Source organism: Zosterops lateralis, assembly GCF_965231275.1.
Source record: "Zosterops lateralis genome assembly, chromosome: 4".
NCBI lineage: Eukaryota > Metazoa > Chordata > Aves > Passeriformes > Zosteropidae > Zosterops > Zosterops lateralis.
The window spans coordinates 11,478,128-11,494,312 of record NC_139765.1 but is presented as its reverse complement, the minus strand read 5'-3'; the positions used below and the strand labels follow the sequence as shown (position 1 = coordinate 11,494,312).

Sequence of the window (16,185 nt, the reverse complement as noted above, 5' to 3'; positions counted from 1 at the left end):
GATTCCCCAGAAAGGATTATGCTTGGTGCCAGTTCCAGCCTTAGGTGGAAGCAGGATTTGCTGGTACAAGCACTGAGAATATGAAAAACTGTCAACTCTTGAACTAGAAAAAGCTCATTATTTTTACAGCTATTACTTTAAAAGCTGTAGCAAATGCTTGCCTACATGTTTCAGTTATTTCAAAGCCAAGCAATCACATTGCCTGAAGTGCATTTAGGACAGAAATTACTGACTAAACAAGCTTTCCTAACCCTGCCTGCTTTCCAGTCAATACAGAGCAGCAGCCTCAGCATGCCTCAACTGGCATATTTACAATGTGGCCTAATCATAACTTCTTAAGACAGCCACACACTGCTGGATGCACATTTCCTAGTTTTTCCAGCTACGGAGTATGGAATATGTCCCTGTGTCTTCCTGGGACAAGGACACCAAAGTCTGCTCCATGCCCTGCCAGTTGCTGCTGCTTTGACCAAGCCAGGGGACTCTGACTTGTAAAGTACTTGTAAAGTAATTCTACAAAACTATTACAACATGGCTCCTGGGCATGAGCCAGACCTACAAGAGTTCTTGAAGCCCTGAACATTTGTTTCAGAATGGCACAAATGAGCTGAAAATTTGGATGATCACGAATTGGAGTGTGAGAACAATGTAACTGATTTTAAAATAAGCGATTTAGGTTGTAATGTGGCAGTGAGCTCAGGTGGAAAACCTGCATTAGCCAGCACATCAGCATGGCATTTCCAGTGTTAAAAACCACTGACTAGAGATCCCAGATATGGGAAATTTAGGTTGGATGTTAGATAAAAGTGTTCTACTGAAAGAGTGATAAAGTACTGGAATCATCTGCCCAAGGAGATGGTGGAGTCACCATCCCTGGATGTGTTTAAAAAAAGACTGGATGTGGCAGTCAGTGCCATGGTTTAGTTGAGGTGTTAGGGCATGGGTTGGAATCAATGATCTTAAAGGTCTCTTCCAATATGGTGATTCTGTGATTTAGGATGGGACAAGTGTAAAGTGTTTTTCCCTAATTACCATTATAATAATCATTGTGAGGGCCAGAACACACATCTATAACAAACCTGTATTTTAAACATCAGGTTACAACTAAATTTTTCCATGGAGATTCAACTGAAACGCAACTTTAAGAGACTCCAGAATCGAGCCAAACAAACACAGAGAAAAAACAGGAGGAAAGCTTTTTTTTTCCATCTGGCTTCTTATGGCAAACTTACGGTCCACAGGAATCTGCTTGTTGCGCTGTGTGTCGCGCGCCGCGCTGCCGCCGCTGTCGCTGGAGGTGCTGCTCTGGCGGCTGACGGCAGCCGGCGCCTTGGGCACAGGCACAGGGATGGGAGCTGGGGCACTGGGGGGCAAGGGGACAGCCACGGGGACAGGAGCAGGGGTGGGCGGTGGTGAGGGTGTGGCGGGAGCCGCCTCGGGTTGTTTCGCCACGTAGTCCGTCCTTTGTTTCTGTGGGATGCAGAGAGAGGGGCTCAGTCAGGGAACGGGATTTGGGTAAGACATCAGACAAACAGACTTTGCACCAAATGGTGTCATTTATTCATGTCACTGGACAGGTATAGTTGCAAAATTTGCCAAAAGTTGACCTGGCATCAAGGTTTGGCATCAATTTCCTTCCCCGCCAGGCAAGGCTCAGAGCAAGGAAATCCTCTGAAACATGCTTCTTTCTTTTGACAGATGAATTCTATAAATTAAACTGTTTTTAAATCCCAAACTTCTATTAACTGGCACTTTTTAACAGCTTTCAAAACTTTTGACTTGTTGAACTTTATCTGTGTAAAAATGTATATTTTAGAGATGTTTTTTAAAAAAAAAGGAAAATGAACACATCCAGCCACACCTAAACTGAACTAATGTTTTAACTTATAAATGTCACTGAGAGTAGGATAACACATTGTTTCTTGAACTTCAGACAGCATTTAGGAGGTTCCTGCTCCTCCTATCCATTCATCTCTGCCTTTTCAGCTATTGATGTGATCACTACAAGCCATCTCAAGGCAATAATCTGATTTAAAAAAAAGCCCCAGATTTCCCAGTGCTTGGAACAGGGTTGTTATATCTTTCTCCCCCACTTAATGCAATGTTTTAACCGCATGTAACTCATCTGGCTGCTAATAATTAACTAGCAGGTGTCTCAAGAATAACATTGGGAAATAATTTCTTTGCCTTTAGAATGACACCAGTCACATAAGAACACCTGTGTTTTCCCAGACCAATCATAAAGACAGACAAACCCATAAGGCACCTATGCTACCCCTTTCCTTCAAGCAGTTCAGACTCCATATCTCACTGTTTAACAGTGTTCCCTCTCGACAATTTTGGACTAACACAGCTTGAGAGTTCAATAGTAAAGTTTGTTTGCCCAACAGGGATGCCTCATCTCGTAGTTATGAGAAGTCTGCTTACTTTGGTATGAGGAGAGATGAATGCATTCTCTAGATTCACGGCTCCTTCCTGAAATGCCTTACCCTATTTCCTTGGAGGCAGAGGGTTTTACAGGGATCAAGTAGGGAAATATTTGTAGAAGCCATATATTAGAATTTGAGCAGCAGATCACTGCCCTGACAACAATCAAACTTTCATCAAATGTCAGCAACTGCCTTTGTACAGGAATCCCCAACTCAGTGAAGCCCAGCTGATGGACAGGTCACTTTGCTGTGCATTTAGACCAGCAGAAATTTTATCCCGTTGGCTTCTCTGGCCAATCAATTAAGCCTGAGAAATGACTTTTACTTCCCTTGGATGATTTTTCACATAAACCATAAGAGTCAGTTACTAAACCAAACATATATTCCTGGAAATCATCTCCCATTAAAGATTTTTGTTTGTTCATTTGTTTTTATCTCAACATTTAGTTGTTCAAAGGCATCCATCTGCTTTATGCAATGTGGGGGATTATAAAAAAAAATCATGATTGACTTTTCTGTATTTTACTGCTTCAATGTTAAGAAAATAATTGTTTTTTAATTGTCAGATGACAAGGAAAGTGAAATGCATGATATAAAAGTGAACAAGCAGAATAAATATATTTATGAAACTTGCCCTTTGGTGTAGAGTGCCCCACTAGGTATATAGCAAATATATCAAAATTTATTGTATATACATGTACTGTGATAGACTCAAAATCTTGTCAATGAATCTAAAAATTTCACAGCTACTAAAAAATTCCAATGACAGTCACATCTTTTAATCTTGTTCACAGATTCCAGTTACTGTCCAAGACTGTCATCCCCACATTGTACCTTCTTCATGTGTGTTTTGACCTTCTTAAAAAACACCAAGAAAAAGTAGAACTTTTTTATGATAGAGAGGATTTGTTACAAACCAAGGCATCCACTGCTCATTGCCACAATCATAATACAGAAAAAGAGAAAGCTAAGAACTACATGTAACTTTCAGTGGATGTTACTGGAGGAGCTGCAAGAACATGTTGTACTGCAACCATGAGCCTCATCAAAACAACTTGCTGCAGTGAAAACAAAAATTAATCTGGAAGCATCACTCAAGCTCTAAATTTACAAACCCAACCACATTAAAATATTGTTTGCATTTTGCTGAACAGTGCCCAAAACCCAATTATATATTTGAATCCCATTTCACATTTCTTTTTTTAACATTTTTTTTTTTTAAACTCCAGATCTTTTGAGGACATCCACACATTCATTCCATCACTTCTATTCATTGCTATAAAAAGAACCAAGCATGCACTATGAAATTTGGTGACTACACAGTCCAAAAGAGGGATTTTTGAGATTCAGTATCAGAAGTGTAATTCAGTTACCTCTGAAAGCTCTCCCAGTAATTGCTGTGAGGAAAATGGAGTAAATCACATCAAACAGTATCATTAGAAAGGTAAAAAGTAACTGTCTCACACATCACTCCTGAAATGTCATACACATAGGCAATTTAAAGTAAAGGAACATCAGTCTTAATAATTACCTCTTCTTACTCACTAGGAAACTAACAGTGATTTATTCTGATATCCTTATTTTGAACGTGGAACAGAGTGCTGGCTCCAAAACATACACATGTGATGCCACATAAGCAACCAGCTCTTTTCAGAGCACCTACCCAGAGAGAAACTTAGAAACAGCTGTAATGGAAAACAAAACCTAAGGAAAAGACTGGCAATGGATTGAAGATCATCAGGTGAATGTAAAGAACACTAGTAACTGTAGAAAAATAAGAGTTAAGTCATGGCAGATATTAAAAAAGTGCTTAATTTTTTTCTAGCTGAAGAAGTGTTGGCTCGGTCAGCTGAGATAAAGGTCCCTGCTCTCAGACCTGAACTCACAGAAGGGTTTGGGTTGGGCGGGATCTGATGATTCCGTCTAATTCCAACTCCCCTGCCACACCTTCCACTATCCCAGATTGCTCAAACACCCATCCAACCTGTCCTTGAACATTTCTATGGATGGGACATCCAAAGCTCCCTGGGCAACCTGTTCCAGAGCCTCACCACCCTCACAGTAAAAAATTTCTTCCTAATATCCAATGTAAACCTGTCCTCTTTAAGATTAAAACCATTACCCCCTGTTCTGTCGCTCCATGCCCGTGTGAAAGTCCCTCTCCCTGGACAATCTGCTGACTCACTGATTTCTTCACAGCAAAAAGAACTGGGAACAGTTCTGGGGTTTAGTTTTCCTTCTTCCTCATGTTTTTATTTCTTTTAAGAATTAATTTGCACTCCTCAATTCACGTAAACTGGAACAAAAGCTTTAAACTGTTTGGAGTGGTGATGATACACACACACTCATTAAAAATCTGGATATATCATTAAAGCTTACTCTGACTACATTTTGTTTACTTATTTCTTGCCAGAAAATCTTTGTTTTTACAGGAAAAAAAATTAACTCCCAAAGCTGTTTTCAACACGTACAGGCTGCATCTGGTGAAAAAAACAAGATTCAGTATGATTCAATCTATTTTTAATGGAAGCAAAATAATAACTTTGAGTAAAAAATGCTAATGGTACCAACCCTAATCCTTGACCAGTGTAAAAGAGTGAAAACAATATATTTTGGCATTATAGAAAGGGAATATACAAATTCAAACTATGGGAAAAATCAGACAGAAGAGGCATTGGAAACAACCAAAAGCAGTGTTAGTTCTGGGAAATGTTCTCATTAGGTTAACACAGAGCTTTCAGTTTCCTCTCTTTCTGAACGTTTCAGTGCCACATTCCTGTTTGCACAGTGACACAAGTCCACCAAGGGGCTGCAGACCATTCAGCCTCAGGTTTGTCAACAGCACTGAGGTTTGGATCTTCTCCTGGGACTCCACTGAAGGGACAAGAGAGAACCAACCTCATCTTCAGCCAAAAGGACCAATGAGGTACCCAAGGCTGGGAGAGAAAATTTCAAGCAGGGTCTTCTGCCAGGGTTGACTTTGGTGGGCTCAGCTATTATGCAAACAGCTGCCTACTAAAATCCCATCAAAAACCACCTAAGCAGGTCTTTGCAGGGTATGCCACATTTGTGGTTTTACTGAATTTACAGGAGCTTTAGACAGAATTTACTTATTCAAATTGTTATTAGCTAGGATTAGTCCCCACTTCTTAAAAAAAAAAAATACAGACAAACTGACAAACTGCACCTTATTAAACATTTACTCTCTGTCTAAGGATTTTGTACACACCACTAATAATATAATTGTCTCACCTCCAAAAGGGGGTCAGGAGATTAATTAACATGCCCACCAAGATACACAATTCTATCCTAATTATATTCTTCAAATTTCATTTTCAAGAGCATTAAAACAAAGTTCATAAAGTGCACAGAAAATAGGGAATACTATGATGGATTATTTCCTAGATTCACCAGCAATACTTTTACAAATTAAGAAATCAGAGTGCTTGGGAAACTCCTTATTTTCATATATAATAGGATGGTAAAAATCCAGTGCTGGCTCACAATAAAAAAAGACATTAAATGACCAACACCCCAGAAAACTCTGATAAACAATAATTAACAATAGTAAAAAATAGAAAAATTCAGCAAAATGCTCTCTCCTAAAAGTACAAGACTACCAAACAAGCAAAAATACTGTTTCCTGGAACCAATTCAACTGCCCAGAAGACAAACAATGTTATATAGCCTCTGACTCACATAGATAATTAAATAACTGGTGTATTCTGGCAATATCACATTAGTGCTTTCAAGTGGCTGTTTGGGACCTGGATCCTGAAAGCAACCGAGTGAAAAATCAGGATTTAAAGTAATGTGGGGCCTTAGAGGTCACTAGGCAGGGGGACAGAGTGAGTGCAAAACAAAAAAACTTTGCAGCTCTGAGAATAATTGTGATAATGAGGTATCCATTGCTCAGAGAAGGGGTGTCTGTAGCATAACGAAATGAAAAAATCCTCTCTTTCAATGGAATCTTTAATTCTTCCAAATAATCCACAAACATCCTTTGGTGAGCAGTGCACTGAAGGTTATTAGTCTGTAAAGGAAACCACTGCTCCTGCACATAACACTTATCTGCAGGTGGCCACAGCAGCCAGGCCACTTTGAAAGCAGATTTTTGAAAGCTGAAGATGACCTGAGAGAGCAGCAAAAGCTGCACAGCACCAGGCACTGAGCCTGCTCCTGCTCAGGCTCTGGCAAAGGCATTGACAGGAATCATTTCAATTTCCTGCTCTACCCACAGGTTCTCCTGCCTGACTTTGGGCAAGGCATTCATCCCTTCAAGGCCTCAGTTCTCTCTGAAATAGCAGCAATGTCTCAGAGTGCTGCTGTGAAAATAAATGGAGTTATGCAAACACTTCCCAAAGAAACCACGTGTCCATCACAGGAAAACAGACAAATGAGAATGCTCAGGAGTGCTAAAATTATAATAATCACCACGAAGTTAAAACAGCATTACTGACATGTTTTGGTAAAGACTTCATTTATCCTGTGCAGTTCATTATGATCATAAATAATTTCACAGTATTTCAAGCTCATATTTGAATATGACCAAGCTGTAGAATTACCTGCCAGAGGGCAAAGTAACAAACTTATCTTATATGGTGTTCCCTGACCCTAATTTTCATAGGTCCATGGAGAATGCTTTGTGGAAATGATTATTTTATTACATCCCATCTCTTGTTATTGTTTCAAACGGAAAACTTCAAACCCTGCAGTGCACTAGAGGAGAATAGTGTGACAACCTCAACTCAAAACTGTGCTCAGCCTGCTCAGGACTTGTTGGCAAATTCCAAACACAAAAAATAACATGCACAGGAAGGAAAAAAAAAAAATCAAAAACCAACAAGGCAGATGTTTACATCAGGATTTGAAAAGCACTCCAGATGCATGCTTCACTTCACAGACAGGAAAATCCACAATCAGTGCAGAATGAGCTGAGATGTTACAGGCAAACAGTTTGGGAGAAAAAAGCTCAGAAATGGTCTGATTCAAGCCCACCAAGATCAAGGCATATCTGCTACATTATTTTGCAAAGTGTTGTGGCATTTCTTGGTTTTCAGTCATCAGCTGGAAGGTGCAGGCACAACTAATTAATATTATATTAGATAAATTATTAAACTTCAAGCTTCAACAGAAGTTTGGTTTAAAAGTCTGATTTAGAGGCAGGCCTGAAATTTCTGCTTAATCCAAACTTATTTGCCTAAACTTTCAAGATTGTTAGAAAAAAAAAAAAAAAGGAAAGAAAGAGGTCTTAGAAAAATTAACAACTTCTTTTAGCAGCTCTAACCCCCTTAAATTTTGTCTAAAAATACATATTACAATTTTGTCCTGTATATCCTTACTTTTGTGCTGATGTAAGATTTTTTTTAAGCAATTTACCCTCTAATTCTCTTCAACATATAAGAGAAATAACAACAACAAAAATACTAATTCCACACCAGTACATGAAAGAAAGAAAATTAAAATTAGGTCAGGATAATAAAGTGCTATTGATGCACTGACATAATAATTGAAAACTACCTCCTTTGTGAATTCAAAAGCAAATATGACTCCAGAAGTACAATAATTAAATAAATTCAAGGCTGGGATAGAGACACACGAAGACAGAAAATGAAAGGAAAAGCTAGAGTTCACTCTTCTAGGAAAAACAAAGATGACCCTACCTTAAATAATTCAAACTCCTTCTTTGGCATCAACAGCTATCAATTCACAAAGGATATTTGCAATTAAAATAAATGCATATACATCTATTAGGACTGAAGTTTTACCACCTCTAAGCAAATAAGCAGGTTAAAAAAAAAAAACAACTGAGGTAAAACATTTTGCTGCATCTTTATCAACTCCATTCTCTTTGAAATACAGACATCACCTTCTAGAAGAAATGTACATTTTTTTTGTGACTCATCAGTGGAACAGGTGGCTATTTCAGCCTTGCTGTGACTCTGTTCCTCCTCCACATGCACACACTGACACCTCCAGAGGAGTTTTTCCCCCAGGATGGACAGTACCTGGATGGTGCGGGTGTAGGCAGGCTCTGGCCAGCCCTGAGCGCCGTCTGTGTTCCTCAGAGGGTCCAAAATGTTGTTTGGCACGAAGCCTGTGCTGCCACTTTTGTTCTGAACCTTCCACCACTGCTTTCTGTCGTCTAGAATCTGAAATAATTTGGTAAATTAATTACCTCTCTTTTCTGACTTTCTTCCTGCCAGCACTTAGGCTGTGAATCATTTCAAAACAACACCACAACAGTTTCTGCATCTGCCGGCAGATCTTGTACAGATGTGTCACTGAGAAACCTCTGCATCTTCCCTGATTCTCATCTTCATTAACTCTACATGGTTCTACTGCACTTTTCAAAATGAGGCTCTCAAGAAAGAATATGTCAGTGTGCAATGAAGTTCTGCAAAACTCAGGAATGGGCCAGATCAGACAGTGGAACAAAAGTCAAATACTTGCAGGGAGATGCTGCCATCTCTACAATCCACATGCTGCTGACAAAAGGAATAAAAAATTGCCAATAACCCAAGTAAAGGCAGCTCTAGGGGAGCACAAATTTGGAGGCACAACACTTCTGAGTAGACAGGGAATGGGAGCAGAATGGCCAGGAGCAATCAGAAGTCTGACTGCCTGCCCCACATTCTCTCACTCAGCATTTTCTCTTTGTCACTCCCTCCCTTCCAAATGTATCTCACTTTTATGGTGCCACATCCTCTTGGAATGAACAGAGTCCTTCACTATAGCCCGTGTGTACACAGATAGTTATTTAAACACTACTTAATGTTTAAAAGCAACACTAGAGAAGGTGGAAGGAACACACAAATGTATTTTGAGCACGGATCTCTACAGCACCTTTCCTAACTCAGCAAAATTGATGCAAAACAAATTAACTGAACTTTCCATACTAAGTCAAACACATGGAAGCAAACATTAAGGAAAGCCACACTGTCCACAGGAAAGGTACCCTCAGCTCTGAGTACCAGCAGAAATTTGTGTGTTGTCTTTGCAAACAAAATTACCTCCACAATCTCTTCTTTCAGAACAGAAAGCTCACTGTTGTTTCTTGCCACGAATTCGTACTTGCACTTGGCATATTTCTTGCTCTGTGCTTTATTGTGTGCTTCATAGTTTCTGCAGAGCAAAGATCAGGCTATTGTTCAGTGAGACAGTCAAGCAACTAAAAAAAAACAAAATGCCCTTTCCGAATAACCTGCAAAACATTTTTTAAAACAAAAACCTCTCAACCATCATATGATGCTGCTGTAGAACAACCTATTCATAATACACTGATTTAAATGCCAAGAAAAAAAGTACAAATACAAAACAAACTAGAGGTGGCTAAAATACACAGACCTCAAGAACTGCTAATCTTTATCAGCTTGCTGCTTGCAAGATGTATGATAACGACCTAGATTAGCAGGTGCTATTGTTTCAAAATAAACATGCACTCTATATTTAGTTTGTTTTCCTACAGAAGGTTAAACAGCCATTTGCCATATAAACAAATGACTGTACTTAGGATATAACTGATAGCTTGGGCTCTGTATGAAATTGTATTTCTAGTGTTCATCACAGATTGTTTCCAATACATAATAGATGAATAATTTTTTGCCATCAATACTAATGGAGTTAAACTCTAAAAAATGTTCACCTACTGTAGATCAGTTTTCTTAATTGACCATAAGATGCCATCAACTTTAACCCCTTTGAGTTACTTTATCAATTAAGGATGAGAAATAACTTCTTGCCAGCTACACACAGGATTCATTGTAGAACAAGGCATATCACAGCAAGCTCTGTATCTTTGTTTCCATGAGGGAAGAGCTGTCCAGAGTGCATTTGGTTACAGAGCTACTACTTTCTTTGACATAATACTTTTTCAATTGAGAAGTCCCCAGCCCACTCCAAATAACACCCCCCCCAGTAACTTCATACACTTGTTGCAAATTACACCAAACAACATAAACTCACACTGGACAGTAAAGAAAGCAAACAAACAACAAAACCCCCACATTAATAAGTACATAAGTAAATAAATAAATCATTCTAAACAGCTAATTAAAACGTGAAGCAATCCATGGCATGAAATGCTTGGGTACAAGGTCACAGCCTGGGGATATGAACACAGGTGGTTGCTGCTGCTGCTGCTGCTGTGTAACTGTGGGTTCCAGGTGTGCCTGAGCAATCCAGCAGCTACCTGGCTATTGCATGGCTGTGGAGAACTGTCTCCCTTGACTTGAAGAGCAGAACCAAGGAAAATCATATGTAGATTGAAAGATTATTTTGAAAGAAAGAGAAAACACTAATAGTATTTAAGGAGAGAGTGAAAAGCAGGGGGTGACCCCAGCCTGAAAGATAGCTGTTATGAGGCTGAACAATGTGAGTAATACCAATTTTTCCTGCTACCTGCTTAACATTCATCTAATTTTTATTTTCTTTCGTACTGTCTCAGAGATATGACTAATGTAGCTCTGACAATATTATTACTTTTAGGCAGCCTTTCCAAAATCATTTCAATAACTATTTTGTCCACACCTAACTATCTCAATCCCCTCAAAAAATATACCTCAGGAAGAATTTTTAAAAGTGTCTACATTTTAGTTTTTCTCAACTCAGCAACATGCCCAGAGCATGGGCCAGACAATAGATAAAATGCTTCTGAGGAGACCCTTATTTTTCAAGCCCAGCCTAATGAGCCAGTTTACTCTGGGCACAAATATTCTGATCACTTCCCTCCATCCATCCTCCACTGTGTTTCTTACTGTCTGTCATATATACCATAATTTCGGGCCTCAGCTCTTCACTGTCCACTGCTCGAGAGCCTGGAGGGTTGCAGAGACTTCCAGAGAGCTTTTTCTTCAAATGACAGTGAAAGCCAAACTACACAGCAAAAAACTGCTACTCTGAAACAGCACAAATCTCGCTGAAAATTCTTCAGTGCTCTTGTGGCATCAGAGTCCCTGAAATACCTAATATCCACTGAAAGTCTAACGCTCTGACACTTTATTTGCATCACCCAAGGGAAGCATGGCTTACATTAGTGGTGAGAAACAGGCACCACTACAGCAGGTCTCATTCCAGAGCTTTCCAAAGACAAAATTCGCCTTTCATGAACTGCTTCTTAGAAACACCCATTTCTCTTCACCCTCCACAAAAGAGGCTTGGATAATTCTTTCAGTTCCAGACAGACACCCTGATATCATCAACAGTTCAAAGCAGTAAGACTCCTTCTCTAAAACTGAAGTGGAGGCATAAACCTTTGCATGGAATATTCTTCCTCTGAAAGGACAGAACAGGTCTTACAGGTAAGGGAAAGGAATTTGGAGTGCAGATCATCCAGATTTCAAGATGACTGGTCTCAAGACAAGAATGCAACAGGCAATCAAGATTGAGAAAACAATTGAGAGATGACTAATCTGCTGCTGTTGCTATGAAGAATAAATGAAGAATAAATCCAAAGTTCAGGAAAATAATTGTGCACACCATGTGGGAATTGGCTTGCATGCAGATTAACAGCAGGATCTTTTAGCACATGGCTCAAAACTGGGGATTCTGAAAAGGGTTTCATCAAGAGTTACATTGAGGATGCTTTAACCAACAAGTTGATCTCCAAAACTTAAACATCTTCCCATGGCTCGTAAGACAAAATACTTTTCATATAGTATATATGGGATATGGTTTAGTACAGGAGAGCAATTCCAATGCTTCTTTACTGCTCTGCTTCCACAGTTTGTGCTGGTATAAATTCTCCCCAGAGACAAGGGCCAAGGATCACTGCATATCATCTTGTCAAGTTATTCAGTTTTAGGATAAAATGAGGGGGGTGAAAGAGGATGTTCAAAAAGACACTGTTTGCTATGCAAACATTTCAGAGCTTTTTCTGTAACATTTGAAGGAGGATGGAAGAGACAAGGTGTCACTGTTCTGAAAGTGGGTATTTATACACCAGCCCAGAAAACAAAAAGCAGGAGATGATGGAGCACTAAGTGAGCAGCTAAGAAAATCAAACAATCAATCAAAACGAGGACAGGTGAAATCTCAGAGCAGACTTGTCATTCTTTGTAATTCTGAAAAGAGCAAAGAGTGTATTTAAACATGAAACAAATCAGAACTAAAATTTGAACTGAAGTGGGTGGATCCTGTGCTTGCAATTGTTTTGGAAATCCACCATATCATTTTGACAAAAGCAGCAATTTAAAATCACAGACAAACAGAGAATTTCATAGAAATCATACGAAAAGAGTCTTAATGATACACTTTAGATAAGGAAAAGCAGAATACCCACTGCTAAACAGAAACACTTCCCCAGTAGAGACAGTGACACTGATGCCTTAAGTTTGAGCTTTCATGTATTTCACATTCTGTGCTGCCATGGGGTGCAGTTCTGAGCCTCATATTGAGTGTTAGCAAGCTCCCTTCACAGAGCAGGGAGACAAAACAAATCCTTTTCCTGCTCAAGACCAAGGACAATAGTACAAGTTTTCAGGAGGTCCAAAAGCACAATGGTGGGCTGGAGAGAGGAGCAAGAAGGATGGGACTTCAGAATCTGAAACTGTAATTGGACAATTAAACCCCAATATGCAAATGGACCAAAACTTATAAAAATGTGAGACCTTGTCACTAGTCAGCCATTCTGTGACCATTTTGGGTCCACCTTGGATGTAGCCCTGGTCAAGCCCTATCCTGCCCAAGGTGTATCCTAAAGGCCTTTCAATAAATATCTACTTTATCCTCTAGCTCTGTTCAGTCTCTGCTCCAGCTCAGCCTTCCCAAGGCATCAATTTCTGGCGACCCAGAAACGGAGCATCAACTTAAGGCATCGACACAACCAGAGGCAGTTCCAGACCCCGCCACCCCAAGAGCAAGAAGTGGGGACAGTTTTCCACAGCACCAGGGTCAGGGTTACCTATCTACATGTCGGCTAACAGTTTGCTTAAAGGCAGCCACAGCTGCCCCCTGGTCCAGCAGAGGCCCTCTCTTGTAGGCCGTGTTACTGAATGCATACCCATCCGCCGGGGGGTAGTCGGGAACGCCGGGAGGCTGCAAGACAAAAAGGGAACAAAGCCACCCATGGATTAGTGTCATCCTCCCCTGTGCTTCATCCAGCACCCCCAGGGGCCCTGTCAGCATTCCCCCCATGCTGAGGTGCCCCATGGTTCTGCCATGAAAAGTTAATAACTTCTGTGTTTCAAGATCAAAGGGATGAGAATAAAGGAATTTCTATCCCGAGTTGCCCCGCTGCATTAATATTGGATGTTCTTCAGAGAAACAGTTCTCTGGGGCAAGGGCTGTGGCATCTCTCAGATATCACTACAGCAACACAACTCATAAACAATGGCTGAGCTGCTTTAGAATAAACTGCACAGTAAACTGCTCTGAGCTTCTGTTCTGGACGTACACATTGAGCCACAAACCTCTACCCAGCCAACAGTGAGTCTGTGCAAGAAATGAAGTGAAATCATCAGTCTATTGCAAGATCATAATATGAAAAAGCTCATTCACCACACACCCTCACTGAATATGGCTGTAGTCCATTAAGAAATGCAAAAAAGGAGTGTGATAGTTGGTATACCTATGGATTTTGATTAGGGAAAATAATTACTTTATGTAAGAACATTCAAGGCTTTAGGATTTTTTTTTAACAACAACAACAAAAAATCATCTTGAATTCAGCATCAACACTCCTCTTCTAGGCAAGAATGATCTTAATCACCATTTCCAAAAACAAGACCAAGCTTAACAGTTCATTTGTGGGTATTATGATATTGAAATAGCCAATTTCATAGCCTTTCCTTATACCATCCAGCTGCACAAGTTAGACTGGCTGAGATTCACCAGAATTTGCCATATCTTGAAGCCTGGGGTTTTGTGGTTTTTGGTTTTCTCCTGTGTTGCTTTTGCTTTTGGCTTATTTTTTTCTTATCTCTGTTAACATGGCTACAGAAAAGTTACTCATCTAATCTCTACCTCCAGGTGTCTGATGTGGCACCCAGAGAGACTCACTATGGGGACTGAGGGTTTATGAAAAGCAACTAAACCCCACAGAACTCCCCATAAAAACAGAAAATTCTTTAAAACACTGTGATCAAGGCATCTTTGGGAAAAAAAAATCTCCAGTGTCACTTGGGTTATGCCTTACATCAAAAGACACCCAGGAAGCAGAAATTCTTTTTACTTCACACAGAAATTATTTGCATTGCTTTAGCCTCTCTGGTGGTTGTGTCACCACCATTTGAGTCCTCATTGCTGAACTGCCTCCACCTTGAAACCCCTCTGCTAGGAGCTGCATGTGTGCCTGGATCTTAAGATTCAGGAATTCAGGAATGGAAAGGAAAAAAAGAGTTTTTTAGGGGTAGGAACTCCCAATCCACTTTTCCTGATGCCAGAGCCCTGCCCAGCAGGGAGAACATGCTCCCTCTCTCCTCTCCCAGCACAGCTCTCCACAGGCAGCCTTGGTTCTGGAGAGATGAATTCCACACAGATACACGAGGCCAATTAGCCCCAAGAGATGAGCACTTTCCATTTTCACCTGATTTCTCCTCACTGAACAAGCTATTGCAGCAGACTTATGAAAGAATAATTATCCTGGTATCACCCACACTCCAGGGCGGTGCTTTTGCTGCAGACAAAACAGCATTTTGCACTCAGGCAGCTTTTTCCAGCTGAGCACCTGCAGCATTTCACAGCTATTAAGCTGCTCAGTGCCTTTTCCCCCAGGGATGTGCTAGGGAGGCATGGGCACAGGGAGCCAAGGTAGCAAGGTTAAATCATTTACCCAGAACCTTGTGGGAATCAGTGCCAGTCATGAAAACAATGCCTGACATCCCAGGAACCAGGCACACAGACTGCTTCCAAGAATTGGGAGATATATATACATACACACACACCCACCTTTTTTTTTTTTTTTTCTTTTTGGTGTGCTTGTGTGGGTTTGGGGTTTTTTTGTGTGTGTGTGTGTTTTGAAGGTTAAAACAAAGATGTGAAGTTGGCATAAACAACTACCAGTGCAGGAAAAAGACTGAAGTGAAATCAACTCCCTGAAACACCTCAGTATATTCTCCCCCTTCAGATTTGTTTTAGGTTATTGTATAAATAAATAACGTGAAATTCTTAGAATCATCAGAAGAGAAAAATTTCAGGTTTCAGGTCAGTGTCCCCAAGACATCACCAACATCAGAATTATTGTCCTTAGGAAGGGAAGGGCTGGTGTTAATTAGCTAACTACCAGAGCCCTTTGGCAGTGACTTACCTCACTGGACAGTCTTTTCATCTCTTGCTTCCGCTGCTGCTCTGCCACATTGGCCACAGACTCGGCCAAATGGTTGAGTTCCTGCTCCTTTGGGGCTCCCAGGAAGTTCAGCAGAGGAGGCTCCCAACCATTTCGGAAGCGGGGGACGTATGGGGGAATAAAATGGTCTTTTGGCCATTCAGCTCTGTGGGAATCAGAAATTGGTGTCAAGGGCCACGTGAAGGCTGGTTTAATAGGGTTCCTATAAATTGAAATGCTTTAGAATTTTTATTAGCATAGAGGAGAGGCTGGGATTGTAGTACAGGCAGAATCATGCTAGAACAGAGAGAACCAGCAGAATACATTTATTTACCTCCACTGTCCTCCCTGCAGAGGGAATTTGCTGCTTCTGCAAGGACATGCCAGTGCTAAAACACACCAATTTCTGCCTTACAGCAAAGGATGGGTGATAGAAGATTAATCAAAACAAATCTAGGACTTGTTGCAATGCTGAGACATGGGGAAAAATATTGC

General features: G+C 40.4%; 1 protein-coding gene across 7 annotated transcripts in view; it reads right to left on the bottom strand.

Annotated features, from left to right (window-relative positions):
* EPS8 (EGFR pathway substrate 8, signaling adaptor) overlaps window positions 1-16,185 on the bottom strand; it is a 131,664-nt gene that overhangs the window by 7,884 nt on the left and 107,595 nt on the right. For 6 of the 7 annotated variants that reach the window (XM_083858820.1, XM_083858822.1, XM_083858818.1 and 3 more), the window contains 5 exons: window positions 15,673-15,856; window positions 13,330-13,463; window positions 9,443-9,554; window positions 8,438-8,581; window positions 1,233-1,470 (listed from right to left, as the gene is read on the bottom strand). In XM_083858820.1, coding sequence (XP_083714946.1) covers window positions 1,233-1,470; window positions 8,438-8,581; window positions 9,443-9,554; window positions 13,330-13,463; window positions 15,673-15,856 — 812 coding nt within the window. The remainder of the gene's footprint in view (window positions 1-1,232; window positions 1,471-8,437; window positions 8,582-9,442; window positions 9,555-13,329; window positions 13,464-15,672; window positions 15,857-16,185) is intronic. The other variant, XM_083858824.1, reaches the window with a different exon arrangement.